Raw genomic sequence first — 20,695 nt, forward strand, 5'->3', positions numbered from 1 at the left:
CCCGAGGCAACGTGTGATGGGAGATAGGAACAATGGAACGAGGAAGGACTCTGTTGGAAATGTCGATGGTTTGTGCACGTCCACTGCCCCCCTCTATCTTTCCATACCAAAACTGAAAATTCCCAGAATTGGCTGAAACTTCGGAGATGTCGCAACCAGTTCTGGGGAGGTCGTTCATTAGAAAAATGCCCAGCTCTCGGCTCTCCAAAGGAGCGGTGCGGAGCAAATTGTCTCCTGGGGACTGGAGGGGGCTTGTCCAGACAGCCACCGGCAGAGGCTGTGGTGGGATATGCTAATAAAGACTGGCCGCTGCAGACCAGCCTCCCTTTCCATGTATATATAAGGGCCCCCTGCATCACCCGAAAGACACTTGGTCTTGGGTCGCTAATTACGGAGCAAATTGCCCCACCGCGCTGCAGAGCGCCTCGCCGAGAGTCAGTGGCTGCCGTCCCGCACTGACGCCTTCGCAGCAGGGATGGAGGTGATGGACAGCTGCAAGTTCTCCCCGTCCGAGCTCTTCTACGACAGCTCCTGCCTCTCCTCCCCGGAGGCCGAGTTCCCCGAGGATTTTGAGCCCAGGGACCTGACCCCCTTCGGCGCCCACGAACACCCCGAGCCCGCCTGCTCCGAGGAAGAGGAGCATGTCCGAGCTCCCACTGGCCACCACCAGGCCGGTCACTGCCTCATGTGGGCTTGCAAAGCCTGCAAAAGAAAATCCACCACAATGGACCGGCGGAAGGCGGCCACCATGAGGGAGAGGAGGAGGCTGAAGAAAGTGAACCAGGCTTTTGAGACCCTGAAGAGATGCACCACTGCCAACCCCAACCAGAGACTCCCCAAAGTAGAGATCCTGAGAAACGCCATCAGATACATCGAGAGCCTCCAGGAGCTCTTGAGGGAACAGGTAGAAAACTACTATCACCTGCCAGGACAGAGCTGCTCCGAACCGACCAGCCCCACTTCCAGCTGCTCCGATGGGATGGTAAGAGAGAGGCAGGGCTGTGGAGACCCCAGGAAGGCCCTCGGACAGGTCCCCCTCGCCCTAGCATCGTGGGACCAGTCCCATGGGTGTGGGACGGGTCGAATGCATCCGGACATCAGGAAAAGGCGGGTGGTTTTCTTTTTAACAGGCCCCTTCCCAGATTTACCGTTGAGCACGAACGTGGGCTGTCTGGGGATGCTTGGGGGGGGGCACTAGCGCTGTCCGAGGGCACCCTTCAGGCGCTCCTGCCCCGGGGTCTAGGCGTCTCCTCTTCTCCTCTCAGCGCGGTGCCGCAGAGGGGTTCGGTATGGGGCGGGGGGAGGCGGGGAAGGCGCTGCCCAGCTGCGGCAGCGTGGCCGGGGGGCTGCTGCCTCGCTGCCCCGCGGGCGCCGGGGCTCCCACCCCGCCGGTCTTCAAGGCGCTTTCCCTTCTCGGGGAGCGTCCCGCTGGCCCCTGGGCGGGGGCGGCTGGGCCAGCACTCGCCCCTCGCTGTCTTGCAGGCCGACTGCGGCAGCCCCGTCTGGTCGGCGAGAGGCAGCAGCTTCGACGCGGTCTACTGCTCCGAGATGGCCCACGGTAAGCTGGACTCGACCCGACCCGAGCCGCGGCCCCCGCGCTCCCCGTGGCATTTTGGGGAAGGCAGCGCGGGACCCTGCGGTAACGCGCTGCCGTGCCCCCGTACCCCTTCCCCCCCACCCTCGGTGCAGCGTACGCCGCCGATCAGAGCAGCTCCCTGTCCAGCCTGGACTGCCTCTCCAGCATCGTGGACCGTCTCTCCCCGGGGGAGGAACCAGGGCTGCCCCTCCGCGACGCCGACTCTCTCTCGCCCAGCGCCAGTATCGACTCGGGGCCGGGGACGCCCGGGACGCCGCCGGCCCGACGGACCTACCAGGCGCTATGAGGGGCCAGAAGGGCCGGCACCCCGCGCCTGCTGCCGCAGCCGGGGCTACTGCCCGCCCGCCGGAGTCGCCCCCGCGCCCAGCCGCCTCCTGCAAATGCTTCTCGGGCGAGTGGGGCAGCCCCGGTGCCCCTTGGGCCGCCGTCTCTCTCTGGGGCTGAAGGCAAAGCGTCCTTCCGGGCCCCGGCCCGGGATATCCCTGAGGCAGGCAGACCCCGGGGCTCGGGACACACGCACTACCCTGGAAACCCCGCTGCAAATAAAAACGTGCTGTGAGAGAGCTGTCTGACCGACTGGTTCTTTAACTGCATTCCCTGGTATGGGGGAGGGCAGCGAGACCCGGTTGCGGGGCTCCCGCCTGCACTCCTGTTCAGCCGTCACCCAGCCTAGGTTGCCCCCGCCTCATCACGGTGGTCCCGAGCCGGGAGATAGAGCGTCTTGCCGGGCTGGGGCCTAGGAACTTGTTTCTCACTTCACCAGTGCATATCGTTCTGAGACTGCTCATGGAGAAACAAAAATGTGGAGGGTTAAATTTTCCCATTAGAGGTCCTGTTATGGGCACAGTTTCCTTTATTTTCTGTAAAAGTGGTATTTCATAGTCATATTTATTTTCAGTAAAAGTGGTACTTTATAGTTCTATTTTTCTATCCTTCCCTCCCCTTCTTCCTTTCTCCGCACCAGTAAAGCTCTTGTTTCTTTGACTGGGTATGAAGACTGACTGTGTATTCCAGGATTTGGCCCTAAAATTGCATGGTGACTCTCCTCTCAAAACAACTGTATGATATAGCTCTGATCCTCTGATGGGGAATTTTACTCTCTGGCAGAGACAAATTTAGTAAAATTAGTAAGTATAAACCACGTATATCTTTTTCACAAGCCATGAGGTGTATTTCACAATATTCAGAAAGCAATATACATTTATTTGCTCCTAGTGACTTAGGTCTTGCCAGTCAGGATAAAAATTCATTACTCTACATTGGGTCTAGAAATAACCAGGTTAAATCTTCATCTGTTTCAGACTTAACAAGTATCTCCTTCCAGGCATTCAATCTAAGTCTTTCTACCATAAAAAAATTCCAGCTTTTTGCACTCCTTTAGTTGTAATTCAACTTGTCTAGCTGCCTCTCCCACCAAAAAAAAAAAAAAAAAAAAAAAAAAAAAAAAAAAAAAAAAGAGATGAGATGAAGAGTCGGGCTCCTTCAGTGCATNAAAAAAAAAAAAAGTAAAAAGACAGAGATGAGATGAAGAGTCGGGCTCCTTCAGTGCATCTAGAAATGTCTCATATGATAAATACTCTGAGTAGGAAGGGATATACGCCTTACTAGAGTGGCATAAGAATGTATTTGCTGGTTGTGTTTATGTTGCTAGCAGTCAGTGGCCAAGGGGCCTGGAAGTGGTATTTCACCTCTGATAAATCTTTCACTTGAACTGAGCCCAGCTTAGTCATGTCACCAGAAGTTACCACCTGACTGCTGTTTGGCAGCATCTCTGAACTGAGGATGAAAGAAGCCTAACTTAGGGATGGCTCCATCCCCACAGCACATTGAGGGACCGTGCCCCCCACAAAGGGCTACAGAGAAAGTGAACTGGCACCTACCTGCCTGCCTGAGCCTGCAGCTGGGTGGTAGCAGATGTGCATCTGACATAGGGGCAAGGACAGCCTGCCCCTTGTGCACAGCTTCCCTCAAAATCACTTTCTGCCCTTGCTGTGTGACCTTGAGGTAAATGTTTTTTTTTCAGCAGAGTATTTTAGGAGGAGCCTTTACAGAATGGGCTTTCTGGGTGTATAGGTATGTCCCAGGTAATCACAGAGTAGAAAAAGTGGTTTGAAAACCCTGGGTTGAGGTTGTGCAGAGGTACAAAAAAGGTGTTCACACACTCTTGTCATTACAGATGCTTCAGGAGTATGCACGTGCCTTAACACAAACAGAGTCTGTCTTGGTTACGGGGGATCACTTCCTGAGCCATCTGTTCATAGGAATCTTTATGCAAGATTGTGAACATCACTAGTTTTATTTGATGATTTCTCACACATTGCTGCAGTGTTCGCTCCTCCTAACCAAAATACCATCCCAAGGATACGGATTATTCCCAAAGACCTAATACAGTGCAGATGATTTTAAATGGTATTTTAAAGTAAGCTAAGCTGGAGAACTTTCAACATTTCAATCTGCACTGTGCTGACCTTGGCAAGTGATCTTGGGTGAAGTATGCAGAGTAACACTAGCAAATCACATGTTGGTAATGTACACCTCTCTTTGGCTGGCAGACATTTTAAGAGTTGCAAAAAGGTCAATACTTCTGAGAAGCAGTTTTTCAGAGTGTGAGGAGAAGCATTCCGTCTGTGGGATGTTTGTCCATAGCTTCCTAAGTCCTACTAGGCTAGTTTACTATCTGTGGATTTTGTTATACACATCAAGGAAACAAAATCTTAATTATAGGACATCTATGAAAAAAGCTCCCATGAGCCAAAATATGCAGTAATCCTCATAAGGAAGTGAGCACCATGAAACTGCCTTTAGTCTGTGGATTGGGAAGAACAAGGTATAAAAGGCTGTGGTCTTGGAAGATACACTGTTGTGGTCAGATTTTGCATATTTAATAATAATAATAGGATGTGAAACTGAAAAAAAAGATTTGTATTCTCTATGAAACATGTTCATTTAAGGAAGGTGGTGCCCAGAAATACATAAGAAGATGATGGTCTAGAAAATCTGAGCTCCACCTATCCTAACTCTTACTATGTGGCTGAGTGCTTCAGGCTCTGAGATAGCGTGCAGTGGCCTCACAGGCAGGCAAACAAGGATGCCTCATGAGTGTCAGAATAGTGAATTTAACACAGGACCTGCGAGTTTTCTGTCTATCTGTCACTGCAAGGAAGGGCATAATTCTCTACAATTAAAAAAAAACCCCATAATTAATGTTGTATTTTAATTTTACTTCTGAAAATCATACTTTTTTTGGTTAATGACTGAGGGAGGCAGCTGAGCTTCTTTTGTGTGTGCGCGTGTGTGTAGTTTTTAATGTCTTTTATCTTTCTTAAGAAACCTTTAAAAAAGCAGAGACCGTTAGAGAAATACACGTTTTAAATTCAGATCAAAAGGCCCACTGTACATTACAAAACTAACATAGAAACCTGGAAAAGACCCTTTAATACATCATCAAGATAGCAGTCCTACTTGCTTTATGTTCAAATTTCTTGAGCTGCTTGTACGGAAAAACACTCATTTTGCCTGTAGGAAAAGATCAACATCTTTTTTTCTCCTGTGGTGAGGCTTAAAATGATAAACTCTTAGTAATTAGTTTTTGGAGGATGAAAGAGTCTTAAGTCATACTGATGCCCAGGAACACTTCAAATTCACAGCTACATTTCAGTGGAAATTCAGCATCTTCATCTTCGCATCTCAGCCTTCTTGTCAGGAATAGTTAGACTTAACCACAGCAGGCACCTCCTCCTCCCTTCCTTCCTCACTCTCTCCTTCCTTCTCCTTCTCCTTCTCTTTCTCCATCTCCTTCCTCTTCCTCTGCAGAGCCCTCGACTCACTCATCACTTCTCCTTACTCCTCTCAGCTGGACCTTGGAGTCCCTGGAGGACCCGCAGCTGGCCAGCTGATTACTGCTGACCTTTGGCAGGCTCTGCACTGGGTATCAGCCTTACAGCTGGTCACAACTGCCTTCCTGGCAACTAAAGACCTAATGAGCTTGGCCAGCTGCAGACTGGGCTGGGATCCTGCTGGCTGATTTGACCCTGTGTGAGGGATGGAGAAGTTCACCCCCAAATGTGGAGGGAGCAAGCAATGCATCTGTCCATGTGCTGCTGCTCCTGGGCATCAGGGCCAGGCTTCTCCTAGAGCCAACTGGATTAGTGAAATGGCTAAAAAAGAGACAGAAGAGCTGTTTTTTCTCATGATTTCTTTTGAGTTTTCTGTGGAGTATTAGATTAGGCTTCACTAGTGGCCTTCACCCTCACTGTATCTTATGCTGTTCATTCCATCCAGTCCAAGAGATACACCCATCCACCAGAATAGCGATGGATTGAAAGAGTTACTACCCTTCCCAGACATGGTGTGATATATTTTCCCTTCATCCAGCAGGTGCCCCACCTTCCTAGCTCCAGGAGGTTATGCATCTTGGACACTCGTAGACCTCATGCCAAAACCACTGCAGAGTCCAGCTACTTTCTCAAAGGTCTTCTGTTTTCCACTCCCCAGACCAGCTGATAGGCATCATTCATTCCTGAAGTCCATTTTGTTTTTGAGCATTAGTAACATTTATGAACAGCTTGGAAATCGGCTGAAATATGTCGGTGGCAATGATGCCAAAGGCATTGCTCATCTGTGCTTGAAAAAGGTGATATCATGTATATAAGGGTCAGCAAGGCCAGAGAGAGATCAGTGTGTGCATTAAATCAGGTGCATTTGAATCTGACACCCTCTGAGAGGCCTTCAGACCTGGAGTAGAAGCAGAGTAATAAATGTATGGTTTTCCTCTTTTTTTCTCTGAATCTTCTATGAATCTATGCTTTGAACTGACGTTTCTGTTTTAAAAATCCATACAACATGTATGCTAAGTAAAAATCAAATTCTACAAAGAAGCTCGAAAAGCTTTAGGTCCTGTTTTTATTTTTTTATATTTTTTAAAGTACCAAATCCTCCCACTTGCAGTGGGACTCAGCTACCTAGCAGGAACACAGCAAAGGTCTGGCTGTAGTATAAAACTCAAGCTGATGTGCTTGTAATACATTATAGTGAGGCAAACTGTGGATTAAATCAACTTCTAATGGTTTGATTCGACAGAATTTAGAAAATTAATAAACTAATAACACCTTAATTAGCAGTGAGAAAACAGTGACTGTAGCTTGCTACACCTGTGTATAGCTCAGTGCAAAGACCTCACTAGCAAATACACCACAGCTCCAGGAAAGGGGTTTATTTTTTTGTAAATGGATGTATTTGGATCTGCTGAAAACTCATTCTGTTGCCCTCATTTCCATGTTTTAAGTAGTGATGTATGCAAGATGTTGCGTGTTGTTTTTTGGGTTTTTTTACTAGTCTGAAAAAATACTAGATTTATTCGTGTTCCTGTCCCTTTCATGATACTTTGAAGAAACAGAAAGAGAAGGAGTATTTCTATTTTAAAAAGTATTTAGTTCTACAATTGCTCTTTTGGACCATCTTCAAACTGAACTAATAGTGCAATTCAGAGTCTTTCTGTTGAGTGCTTTGAAAAGAAGAGGAGGAAATGTCTCTGCTGGTGATGCTGAAGATGCATCTAAAGTATAAATCTGAAATCCCTTCCTCAAAATTAATGCTTATGCATAGATTTGTTGTAATCACCTGTATAGATAGTAGAGATCACATCACAGCAAAAATTCTCAGATTTAACTACATTATCTCAGTGACTTGAAAAAGTAGCTTTAAAAACATTAAAAACTTTTCCAGTAGGCCAGAATCGAGTCGGTCAGTCATCTGGAAAGTGGCTGCCTTTGCTTTTGTCCTCACTGCCGTGATTCTCTCTCTGTTGGATTCTCTCTCCTAATAACAGTATCAAACTGTTATTAGGAGCAAATCACCAAACTCCCTTCTTCTCTGGGTGCATGCCTATTGGCAGCTATCATTTTTATCCTAAGACTCCTACGTTTCATTAAAGTTGTGCCTTGAGTGAGCACCTGGAAGTCCTTTGATCCTCTTTTTCTCAGGTTATATATAATGCTATGAATTCACAAATGTGAATTTCTAAGTATAAAACTCCTGCAAGTGGATGAGCACCATCCTCTTGGGCACTTTCAGGACCTCAGTCGGTAGTGAAGATTTATGCAGCACCTAAACAATAAGAGTTGAGCTCATAATCCCTGCATGATTAAATGGGGATTTTTCTGCGCCTCATTCTGAGTTTAAACATTAACCCTCACTTTCCTTGCAAACTCTATGAGATTGCTTACCTGGTCACAGCATAGTGCACGAGTCTGTTCCTGTTGTGCAACTGGCCAAGGAAGACACATCAAGCAGGTGATGTAACAATGTAGTTACATTATTGTGGTGGTTTGGACCTTGGATTTTCCCCCAGAGGCTGAAAAGTGGTAGACCCCAAGGGGTGGAAACCCCTGGAAGTTTTGAAGTTTTGCCCAATGGGTGCTCCTGCAAAAATGTAAACATATCACAAGCTCACCGGAAGAGATGAGTTGTAGTTTTGGTGGTTGTTGGAGAGGTGGCCATGTTGTAGAGCCACGAGGAAAGGGCTCGGAGCCCCTCGGGGCCTCCGGGGCCCCCCAGCCCCAGTTGGGGCTACAGAGATTTGGAACAGTGCTAGACTGGACTAAGTGTCTGTAGTATGCCGGGAGATGTTTTCTCCATGGGTGCAGAGCAGCAGCTGGCACTGACCAGAGAAACAGTGGCACAGAGCCAGGACAGATAAGACCTGAACCGGAGAGGCAACAGAGACACGCAGCATCGCAGAAAGGACTCCTGGAAGGAGACAGAGAGAGAGAGCCAGCAGCAGAGCTACAGAGTTTGGGGTAAGACTGATACCAGACCCCAAAACTCCCTTGAGACCTCCGAGAAAGGAGGAATAGATGGACTCCTATTTGAGAGGAGCCTTGGAGTACAGCAGCACCAGAGAGAGAGGAGCTAAGAAGCTCAAAGATGTCCCGGAGCTGGACCGGGACGGCTGGATGGAATGCAGAGGGGGTGACTTTGGCTCCCCCCTCGCACTGCTGCCATGGTGGCAGCCTGAGAACAGGGCACAGAGGCCCTGCAGGAGCTTGAGTCTCCTGGAGATACCAGACCGTCACGAAGACCCCCCTGTGTCTTCGTGATATGACCGTGGTGAAACGACCTTGTCTGGGGTGACGAAGTCCACGGAAGACCCCTCGGTTGTGAGGGGAAGGGGACACCTCACTAAGCTGAAACTGTTTCATTGCTGGAAATACGGGTGGATTGACACCGAGTCTGAGCGACAGTGACTGTTTTATATTGGGAATTCCCTCTGGAAGACATACCTGCTGACAGGCAAAAGAGAGCTCCTGCTGAAACCAAAAAGGTAAGCACAGAAAGCGGGGAGGGCAGTTGTCACGCAGCTGTATATGCAGCTACTCAGTTTGAAGTAAAGGGATGATATCTCTGGGCAACTGGGAAAAAGTTTAATAACTCTAAAATCCTTACACTGAGCATGAAGTAGAGGAGAAACCAAGTAAACAAGGACTGAGACAGCTGTATCCTACCAGTGCCTGAAACGCACATGTTTCACAGGGTACAAATTTCTCACATGTTTATTGGCTGGGTGAAATACAAAAATGACTGAACTTTGAAATGTGAAACTTGTTATTTCTAAACTTCCTAATAAGCAGGACAGTCAAAGCTCCTTTTAGAAAAGTGCTCATGAAACTGGACTTCTCAAGCAGAAGTGATCTGCTCTGAGGGGTGGCCGGGCCATGTCTGCCTCCCACAACCCATGTCCCCATCACTCTCTTTTCTGTTGAAGATAAGGCCTATGAGAAAAAAAGAAGCATGTATTTTGGTGTATAGTCTTGATTTAATACGTCATTTCAACAATACCATAATTCCTTACATTCGTATTTATAAAATGAATAGTCCTATTTTTGTTAATGCTTTTTCTTGCCCATTTTTTTCCATCTATAAAAAGTTTTATGGTTTATAAAAAATGAACTTGGTTACATGAATAAGTTTGAGTGTCATTTGGGTTTAATACTTACAGAAAGAAATCTTTAACTTCATGTAATCTCTCTTTTAATCAGAAATAGCGTATTATAAAGTACAGCTAGACAGCTAAGTTCATTCTTATCACAACTCCACTGAAGCCCCTGGAGTTTCACTAGGAAGAGATTTGGGCCAGAAGGCCTACAGTGTAGTTACATTATATTCATTTTCTCATTCTTCAGAAATGGACTGTTTATGTGCTGAGCTGTAAAGTGATATTCATGATGACTGAAGCCTGAACAACATTAAAATATCCAGATCCTCTGCTCCAAATCCTCTGGTATCTGAAACTGTTCCTTTGCTTTCAAAAGGAGGGGTTACCGCTGCTGAGGGTAAACAAGGGCAAGGGCACAGCTTTAAGCTGAAAGAAGGACTAGCCTAGCTAATGTTGAGGCTTAACTGCAGTGAGCCTGTGTCTCAGATGCTGCCCCAGCCCCAAAGGCTGCCCACTGCCCTCCCCACTAGCCCTGCCTTCTTTCTCCTGTGGCAGAAGCTTCCTGGTTGATCCTTTCATCTCAGTAATTCTTGGGAGATTTTCTGCCCCACCCCCCAAAACCGCTCTCTCAGAGGAATTTTTGTTTAAATGAAAAGTGCTGGAAAATTGCTTTTTGCTGTGATTACAATGGGTACACCGATTCGCACAACTTGCGGTGTGCTTGAGAGCCAGAGCCCACACCCTGTTCACACACTATGGCATATCAAGTACAGTAATGTTTTCTGTTTTATTTGGCCATGATGCCCAGAAGTAGGAGCTTGAAATTGCTCTCACAATAACTGAAGTGTTTTTTCTATGGTCTTGACTGCCAATCAGCTTATACTAAGTAAGTAAGATAACTACTACTGTTAAGTAGTAGTTGCTGGGAGCAAGGGGAGGAGTTCGTTGCAATGTTAAATCCTATAACCTAGCCCAAAAGAACTAGGGGCAGAGTTTGTAATGGAAATACCTTTAAATTTTTGTAAGCCATGATTTGAGATGTATGTTACAGGAATTACTATAACAGGTACCACCCGACCCCTGAGCCTTACGAGAAGCAGTGCAAGTGCAGCAGTGACCTGACCTGATCTGGCTGTGGTGCCCAGTAGCTCCACACAGCACATCACCTCTCCTGTCCTAAGTGAGCATTGTAGCAGATGGAGCTCAAAGTCATGGATTAAACGAACTCAAAGGACATTTTGTGAACATTTGTGGACATTTTGTGAACATTTTGTAGGTGTGGCACATAGGATAAGGGAATGCACTTACAATAATTGCAGTGTTACAATAATTGCAGTGTTTTTCTTGATGGTCTTGAATGCCAATCAGCTCTTCCTGAATAGGTAAGATAAGGTAAGGTGTCTACCTACTGAGTACGGCAATTATTGATAGGTAGAAAGTGCAAGGTGACTGTGAAGAATTCTTCCTCTGGAACCTAATTATATTTTAAAAAATTTTGCCCATCCATCTAGTAAGAAATAAAGTCAGAGAGAAGATTTTGCTGAACACATGATAAGACCCTTCACTTTTTAAATAACAAATTTTAGACTCATTTAAAAGAAACCAGTGTTATAAGATATTAGGGTAAGATGCAACCAAGTTTATTTTCACATCCTTTTGAACCAGTAGAAGTACTTGTGCACAGGCATACTTTATATATGCAAGTTTTAGCAAGTTCAAAGCTTAAAAATTGAGATGATTTGTGGGAAGGAAGAAAACCGGTGTATAAGCATTACCAGATTATTTATGTAAAATGTCATAGGAGTACTTTTTTGGGGGATTGGTCATGCGATGCTTGATTGATTCTTCACCCCCCAGTTAAATTTTATTGTATGTAATCCTGCCATGTCAGATATGGATGTCCATATTGTCTCTGGAAAAGACCTTCCCCAGTAGCTTTATTATCATATTGCTGCAGCAATGTTTGGAAAGCTCAGGGGCTTCTTTAGAGAAGTTAGAGGCTCACAGGAGGTAGTAGTTCTGCAAAGATGAGGTTCTGCATCTTTCAGCTACTTGAACAGTTCTGTTCGATTCTGATCTCGAAGGTCACTTGGCTAAAATCTGTGAGCAACACCTACAACTCTTCTTCCTCTAATTCTAGAAAGAAATGTGGTTGGCAAATATTTTGTGGTTTATGAGTGTTTTCATGTTCCCGTTTCCTTTAGAAAAAGAGAAAAGCTGTGTATAACCCAGTTGAAAATGTGGATTATCTGAGAACTGCCTGCACTGTAAGAATATGATCACTGCTCCAACATTAAACAGTCCTCAAAATTTGCTGATGACATGCACACTCAGGCAGGATTCATCAGGTCCTGAGCTGATGTTGGTGCTGCTTGGTGCGGCAGACTGACAGACCTGGGCTCTAACTTAGAGCTGGAAGTAGGGAGAAGGGCTTCTGGATTAATTTTGATGCTATAATTCTTCCACTGAAATTAAATACAATGAAGCAATTGGTAAGAGAAGGCAGAAAAACCTGAATCCATATTGAAAGCATGTGCTGTGTATCCAAGCCAAATGTGACCTAAAAAGCTGTAGCCTGAAAATTGGAAATTATAAGCATGATGTCAATCCAAAAGAAAGTATAACACACAAATACTTATAAAATTAAAAATAATTCTGGTCTTAATAGAAGTGCCTACCTTCAAGTGACACCCTACACTTGTGTGAGATTTCACTCCCTCTGCCTTCTCCAGAGAAGGCTGCTCCAGCTGAGGCTCTTTTGGGTGCAGGAATTCAAAGATGAAGAATCCTTTTTCCAGTGGGATTGTTCTTTTTATAAAGCTCTGTGTGTGTGCTGGAAAAGCAATTATTTTGTCACTAACATAGGACAAAGCATCATCATGCTACTCAGCTGTCACTGGGCAGTATTTGAAAGTGGTAAATCTATTTTGGACCCAGTAATAGTTCTAATCTTTCTAGTCTCAATAAAAAAGTTAGAAAGTACAGGAAAAGGTCTGAAGTCTGCCCCTCCCCTGCAAAATTCTGAAATTTAAGGGACAGATTTTCTACAGAATGTATGATTTTTAAAAATCTCATTTCTCTAAAATGTTGAAGTACAGAATTTTAAGTATAAAGCTTAAAAAATCAACTGTACTATTTAAAGCAATGAAATATACAGGAGTTAGGCACTATACAAAATTCTGTGGCAGACAAAGGCTCAAATTCTCCAGTACGATTAGGTGTTTAAATATAGCTGAGAATCAGAGACTCCAGAGCCACAAGTGCCGAGGGCCTCAACGTCTGGTGAGGCACCTGGGTCCCAGTGTAATGTCTGCAAATACATTATGTGAAGTGGGGCTCTGCCTAAACAGCAAGAAGAATTTGGTGAAGGACACGTCTTAAGCGTCTTAATCTGGATTGGAATGTAGTGTCTTTCCCCAGTCAAGATCAATCTGTCCATCTTTCTGTCTGTCTCTCTGTCCTGTGTCTGAGCCCTGTGTTTCATGGTCTGAGCAGGAGTAAACAATTCATTTACAAAGCAAAAGGTGGATGTGAAATTGTTCCCCTTTTATTAAATGGGTTGTCATAGCACTCACTCATGATGTGGGAAGATGAGTCAGTGCCCTTTTCTGCCTATGCAGAAGGGTCTGGTTTAATTACGAGAGAAGAGGGTGCTTTGGGACACAGCGTCTCCAATGCATATTTGAGCTGCACCACTGCACGGACTAAATTAAATTGTCCTTCCTGCAGCTTGTGTGATGACTTTGCCTTCTCAGACATTTAATTTGCCCCTAAGTCAACTTTCTGCTCCTTTTTTCTCCAGGTTGTGGGGTGGATGAGTTGTGTGGCATATGATCCCCTTTTTCTGTAGGGCTCTGTGATCTTTTTGGTCATGTGGCTTTTTAATACATGACTAAACTGTTGGTGATCTGCATCATGCAATGAGAACACATTCAATCCTGTGACAAGATCACTTGGGTATGCTCAGACATGTGTATGGGAGCAATCTGCTCATCTGCATTTTCATATCTGTCCCTTGCATGGTGCAACAAGAATTTTGGTCACAAAGGTGGCAAACTTCTCATTAAGCACATTAGGCAGGATTAGGACCTGCAGCCCGTGCCTCTTCACCAGGCTGAATGGATATCCTAAAGCAAGAGCTTTGTAACCACTGGGCTGCTGCAGAAGGTGGATCTTTGCTGGGCTGTGAACAGGAGACCTTGTGACAGGAAATTCAGTCAACTGCTGTGACCTGGGAGAAGTATGAGCAGTAGTAACAGGGAAGTCTTAATCCACCACAACTGTTGTGACTCAGGTAAGTGTTTCTAGATCTTTTTGCTTTCTAGAGGACGTCCCTCGCCAAACCTGATCCTCTTAGGAGAAGCTAGAGCCTTAGGACAATTGTAATGAGGTTTCTGATAAATATGAAACATAGACACTGGAATAGCAGTGTATAATAATTTATTCTCTGCCTTTGTCACGTATTGGAGGAAGTTTCTTCACAGTGGTTACTATGCACTTTGAATAGTTATGTCCAGGAATGATTAACAGGTTTGCTTATTACACATAGTAGCTGGTGCAGCAACTCACAGCATTGAATGAAAAACAGAGAAGCAGCAATCTGTGCTACCAGCAGGTATTTTTATTCTCTGTTGATGAATTGAATTATGACTATATGGCAAGAAGGTTCATGAATTGAGAATGAAATGGCAGTTACCTCAGGCACACATGCTGGAGCATTTTGTTGTGTTGTGTCTTATAATACTGAGAAAATTCAGCTACAAAGAGCCATGTTGATGCAACACTCCCTTAAGGACTGGGTAGCGCACTGAGTTTTAAAACTGCAAACAGGAGATCAGTTAATAAAGGATGCTTTTTGGGGAACTACAGAAAGGCACAAAAATATTTTTAGAAAAGGAAAAATTAAAGGGCATAAGGTATCAAACACCCCTCCACTCTTCACCCTTGGAGATTACCCAGACTTTCCTGACCTTCAAATGTGGTCACAGAGGGGGTAAATTAGGTATGAACAGGGGCCTTGATGGGATGCATCCATAAGTGCTGAGAGAGCTGACAGACACCATAGCCAGGCTGCTTTGAAAGGTTGTGGAGATCAGGAGAGGTGCCTGAGAATGGAAAGAAAGCAAATGTCACTCCAGTCTTCAAAAAGGGCAAAAAGCAGGACCCAGGGAACTACTGGCTAGTCAATCCCTGGAAAGGTGATGGAGCACCTTATTCTGGAGGCCATCTATATGACAAGAAGGTGATCACGAGTAGACAGCATGAATTCACTAAAGGTAAATCATGATTGGCCAACCTGATTGCCTTCTACGATGAAACAACTTCCTGGATAGATGAGGGGAAAGCAGTGAATATTTTCTACCTGAACATCAGCAAGGATTTTGGCATGGTCTCTCACAACAACCTTATAGGCAAACTCAGGAAGTGTGGACTAAATGACCGGAGAGTGATGTGGACTGAGAACTGGCTGAACATCAGATCCCAGAGGGCTGCAATCTGTGGCACAAGGTCTAGTTGGAGGCTGTCACTAGTGGTGTCCCCCAAGGTTCAACACCAGACTCATTATTGTTTAACTTGTCCATCAATGGCTTGGATGAAGAGGCAGAAGCCTCCTCAGCAAGTTCACTGATGACACAAAGCTGGGAGGAGTGGGCAGTACCCCAGAGTGTTGTGCAGCCCTTCAGAAGGACATGTTGGAAAGATGGGCAGAGAGAAACTGTCTGAAACTCAACAAAGGCAAGTACAGGGTTCTGCATCTGGGAAGGAGCAACTCCAAGCACCAGTACAAACTGGGGGCTGACCTGCTGGAAAGGAGCTCTGTGGAGAAAGACCTGGGGGTGCTGGTGGACAACAAACTGTCCCTGAGCCAGCAGTGTGTCCTTGTGGCCAAGAAGGCCAATGGTATCCTGGATGCATTAGGAAAAGCATTCCTAGCAGGTCAAGGGAGGTGATCCTGCCCCTCTACTCAGTCCTAGTGAGGCCAAATCTGAAATGCTGTGTCCAGTTTGGGGCTCCTCAGTACAGGAGAGACATGGAGCTTCTGAAGCAGGTACAGTGGAGGGTGACAAAGATAATTAAGGGACTGGAGCATCTCTCTTACAAGGAATGGCTGAGGGAGCTGGGCCTGTTCAGCCTCAAGAAGAAATGACTGAGAGAGGACCTCATCAATGTTTATAAATATCTGAAGGGACAGTGTCAAGAGGATGGAACCAGGCTCTTCTTGGTGGTGCCAAGTAATAGGAGAAGAGGCAACAGGAAGAAAATGATGTGCAGAAAGTTCTACCTGAATATGTGAAAGAACTTTTTCACTGTGCACTGGAACAGACTGCCCAGAGAGGTTGTGGAGTCTCTCTCACTGGAGATATTCAAGAACCATCTGGACACAATCTTGTGCAATGTGCTCTAGAATAACCCTGCTTGAGCAGGGAGCTTGGACCAGATGACCCACTACGGTCCCTTTCAACATGACCCTTTCTGTGATTCTGTGATTCTGTGAACATAGGCCACTTGCCACTTTTGGGGAAGTGAGTGGGGAAGTGGGAGCTTCTCTGGTTGGAATTCAGGGTCACCAGGGAGTGTAAAACAAGGTAAGAAAAAAGGGCACTTTCAGGAAGTGCAGGCTTCCAGAAATGTCCTCATGGAAAGTGAGGTACTGCTAAATGTTGGTACCCTCAGGGTTATCAAATCTGAGGAATTATCTTGAAAAAAAATCCAATTTTTGATCTTAAATGGTTAAAGAAAAGGCTTTTCCTAGCTCCCATGATGCCCTTGCGATCTAGTCCTTGGATTTTGCCTCTATTTACAGGCATGTGAGTATCTTAGGAAATCTGTTTGTAAGACCTCAGTTCAATCAGATGCATGGCCTGTTTATGATGGCATGGACTCCCCCGTGAAGCCAGGGGCATGCATTATAAATCCAGGTATGTGGTTGCACACATTGGGCTATAAATGGCAATCATTTTCTCTATTTTTCAGTCCCATACATTGCAGTGAAGTCTTGGTCTGTGATTGTACCTTTAAGAGATAATCAGTACCCAATAAACATGAGCACTTTAAAAGTGCTCAAAAAACACAGTTAATCAAATGCTAATTGCATGAGTGTAATTTTGTCACCTTTTTTTAATTATATTTTGAAATCTGTACATGAAGGGTTTTCGTAATAATGTGCTATTGTATCTAGTTTCATACTGGTAACATTTCTGCAGAATGATTTATGATGTAATGTGCCATCTGCTATGAATTTTGATGAAATTATTTTATCCTGGCTAGATATGGTTAACATTTTCAGTATGAAGTTCATTTCTGGAGTGTTTTAGTAAGAGGCAGGTGGTGCTTCAAACAGTCAGGGAACGGATTTCAGACAGTTTGGATTTGTCACTTTAGAGGATTTGGGGATCTAGTTGTAAAATACAGCATTGGATCACTATTTCATGAGCAAATAGTTCTCCAGACACAAATCCTACTCCCTTGTTTATGATTTTCTTTGAAGCATCACAAATTCTTTAGCTTAAAAATATCAAATAGAGTGACTGCAGCTCTACGGGAAAACAGGCAATGTTTGGCATCAAGGCAAGTATACGGGATAGAAGGGAGAATTAAACATTGTAGGGACATTGTAGCCATACAGGCAGTAGGAAAGCACATATGTGCAGCAAGCAGAGCACCTCCAGAAGCAGTGCTGCTGCAGGGACTCAGCAGAGGCAGCAGAACAACTCCTCGTGGAGTGTGGCATGTCCTGAAGCTGCTCCCAAATCAACAGGTGACAACAGCAAAGGGGAAATAATATGCATGTTGGGCTGAGAAACCACTGTGCACAGTAATAGGTTGCTAACAGTGCGTTGAGGTCTTATGTTGTAAATTTGGCAGTTGTGGTTTTTTGTCACTTCTACTAGTTCTTTTCAAAACAATTGTTAGAACGCATCAGATAAGTGATTAAAGTAAATGTTTTTTTCTCAATATAAACATTTTTTTTCCTCAAGTTTTAATGAAATAATGCCTTTGTTTTTTTGGCCATATGTCTCTTTCAGCCTGTTAGCAAGACTAAGCTCTGCTTGTTGGGATTTGTTGTTAGTGTTGCTTCATAAATAAAAAACAGAGAGAAACACCCATTACACAAAACACCCGTTACACAAAATGTATGTATAATACAAATTTTGTTTTTTATATGGTTTGCCTTCTTTTTTTTTAAACAAATCTTCCTTTTCATATTGCTCTCCAGGTATGCATACCCAGGAGAAACTCAGTTTTGAGAGTAGGATCTGCCTTGACTAAACTATCTGAACCCCCTTTACCAGAAGCTCTCGAATTTGAGAGGGGATGTGAAATTTCTCTGGAGGAGGGAAGAGGTAAATAAAAAAAACCCTAACCATCTTGTTATATAAACCCTCAAATTCTACTACAGTTGGAAAGTACTCTTTAGCAATTTAAGATTAGTAAATAAATAGCTTAAAAAAATAACACTTTTTATAAGTAATCAAAATTATATAGAATTCCTGTCATTCCTTTTGCTTGGATAAATAATTGGAGGAAGTTAGAAAAGTGGATTTTGAAGTAAAAGGTTAGTTTTCACAGTGAAGTCATGAGTGAAATATAACATATTCTAAGTGATTTGGAAAAGAGATGTGACTGGAAAAGAGAAAAAGCTTATTGATATTAATAAATCAGGATAGTAAATAATAAATCCGGACTGTCTGTAAGAACTGCAGAAGGACTCCATGGGATTCAGTGACTGGCTTTTAAAATGGCAGATGAAAATTATGCACACAGGGAAAAACGCTGCTAACTTCACATATAAAATTGTGGGTTATCTTGCCTGCTGTCACTCAGGAATGAGATCTGAAAGTTATAATAAATGATATTAGGTGTAATAGAGAAAGAGATAATGAGCAATGAGAAAATAACACTATGCTCTTATGCAAATCTCAGTGTGCACTCAGACTATAAAGGGTCTTCTAGTACCCCCATCTGAAGATTTCTGTAGTAGAATATTAAAAGATTCATGGCAAGGAAGCAAATGTGATCAAAGATTCCTAAATGACTTCTCTAAAGGGAGTGTAAGTTGCACAGTAACCTAGGAATTCTGTTTTATTTTTAATTCTTACCATTTATACAGCATCAGAAGACTGATGACTCAAGGAAGATGCATTTCTATATTAAAATATCTAGAGAAAAGATAAAGGCATGATAAAAGCCATGAATGGCATGAAAAGGTCTATCCCGATAGAGCCACCTGGGGGCACCAAATTAATTTAAAAGAAAATGTAAAATAATAAGTTCAAAACAAAAATAAATGGTTCTTTGCACCACGCGTGAGTAAACTGCGAAACTCTGCTGCAGGATGAGTGGTTGCTGAATACTTCAAAAAGCCCCTAGAAAAATTCTTGTAAGTGAAATTCATCAAGGGATACTAAATACAATTACACCTGATTCTTGGTTCAAGACTCTTCTGAGGAAGCTCAAGTTCCTGGAAGTGAGTTATGGGGGAGAGCTCATGGCAATGCTTGCCCCACCTTCTGCTCTTCAGAGTTGGGTTACAAGGTTCTCAGTTCTGGTTTCAGCTGGTGTGATCCCTCTGATCTTTAGTGGTCTGTTATCTTGAAACAAACAAAATACGTATCACCAGATGGTTTTATGGCCAGGTAGCATGCAATTTCCTAGAATTACATCCTAGCAGTTGTTCATTCAATATTGTCTCTATGTTGCAGAGATATGCAGACATAATTCTTTGTCTCAGTTACTGCCTACTACTTCATATAGTCAGAGTTTGCTTGGCTTCTGTGCACTAATCCTTGGCAGTTACTGTTCTGGTGGTAAATGTTTTTGTGCTCGTCTAGAGCTAGAATGTTGCATTCTGTAGCATCTAAAATTTAGGCTTCCTATCTAATCTATTCATCTAGGTTTCCTCTGTAGTGAATGGAAAAAAGAGGCATTTCCTATTTATTAATACTATGAGATGGAAGAGATATTATTACCCAATATATTTTCTTCAGTGACAAATAGGATGCTCCTACAGACAAACCAAGAAACCACAGTGCTTTCTATGGGACAGGTGAGAGAAGGGTTTTATGCTGCTTCACCAGCTGAATGAGAAACCTGTTAAAGCTGGTGTGGGAACAAAGGGTGGCAAGGCAGAGGGGAGGGGAATGGAGGAGCATGATGAGAAAATTCTTCTGCTGCCTTCTCTGGAAAAAAAAATTATGTTGTGTCAGTAACCATTACACAAATGAGGTGAATCACTCCTTGGAGATAATTTTTCCCTCCAACAGCTGCAGAGAGATGTTAGCTGCAATTAATTGCACCTTCGCTGACACTGGCCTCTGAAAAAATGTCAGATGTTCTGACTGACTTTTGAGTCACTTCAGCCGCTTCAACAGTTAATCTTAAAGTCAGAAAAATCTGTCAAATCTTCATCTCATTTGACAGTAGGAACGTTTCTCTTTTTTGTTCCTATTTTTTCTCTAGCTTTGAAGATTGTCAGTTTTTGACTCTTGTCTTACAGAACAAATTTGCTTTAAGATTGCATTCATCTCCTTAGTAAGCCAGATCAGTATTACACCTGAGTAGCTGAGCTGAATAATTTAATAAAGGCAAGATGACTGCTTCTAAAACATGCTTTGGAGGTGTACTAATTCTAATGCAGACCACTGCTGAGGGTTCATTAATTCAGAAAAAAATCTGGTTGGAAACTTTTGTATCTCATGAAAATCACTTGCACTTCCATTAGAGTCAATGACTTAATTCTCACATCCTTGTTCCATTCAGATTTAAAATAGTCATCCTAGAATTACCCAAGGACACAGAGAAGAAACCAGTCTCAGCCATACCAACCTCAATGGATGACTTCTTTACAGATGTCAGGAGATTATTATTTGAACCAATCAACATAGATTTTGACAAAATACGGTTTTTTTCTTACTTAGCTTTAAAGTCTTTGACTTTAAATTTGGCAAACAGTTATGTAGTCATATCAGACAATTCAGGATGAGCAGAGGTCTCCTGTTACCTACCCCTCTTGGCCCAAAATTGTAACCCTTATCAGAGTATGTGGGTTTCTAACAGAAATGGAGAATTTGGGCTGTTATTAAGCACCATACTCAGAACAGGAAAACTGAACAGGAGATTTGGCCCTTAACAGACAGTGAATGCTGTCAGAGCTTGCTGAAGGT

The 20,695-nt window shown here is 43.9% G+C and overlaps 1 protein-coding gene across 1 annotated transcript; it reads left to right on the plus strand.

Moving 5' to 3' along the window:
* The first annotated feature begins 447 nt into the window (after positions 1–447).
* On the plus strand, positions 448–1,891 carry MYF5 (myogenic factor 5). The gene is made up of 3 exons (XM_017804269.1): positions 448–982; positions 1,483–1,558; positions 1,690–1,891. The coding sequence occupies exons 1-3, from the start codon at positions 476–478 to the stop codon at positions 1,881–1,883; spliced, it is 777 nt and encodes a 258-aa protein (XP_017659758.1). The 5' UTR covers positions 448–475; the 3' UTR covers positions 1,884–1,891.
* Positions 1,892–20,695: the final 18,804 nt, after the last annotated feature.

The sequence above is a fragment of the Lepidothrix coronata genome, unplaced genomic scaffold (assembly GCF_001604755.1).
Source record: "Lepidothrix coronata isolate B3197 unplaced genomic scaffold, Lepidothrix_coronata-1.0 Scaffold9, whole genome shotgun sequence".
NCBI lineage: Eukaryota > Metazoa > Chordata > Aves > Passeriformes > Pipridae > Lepidothrix > Lepidothrix coronata.

Bases quoted from the DNA above. Each gene is read 5' to 3' on its own strand.
- MYF5 (XM_017804269.1), top strand. From the start codon at position 476: ATGGAGGTGATGGACAGCTGCAAGTTCTCCCCGTCCGAGCTCTTCTAC. The intron at 983-1,482 runs GTAAGAGAGAGG...GCTGTCTTGCAG, and splicing joins CCAGCTGCTCCGATGGGATG to GCCGACTGCGGCAGCCCCGT. The intron at 1,559-1,689 runs GTAAGCTGGACT...CCCTCGGTGCAG, and splicing joins CTGCTCCGAGATGGCCCACG to CGTACGCCGCCGATCAGAGC.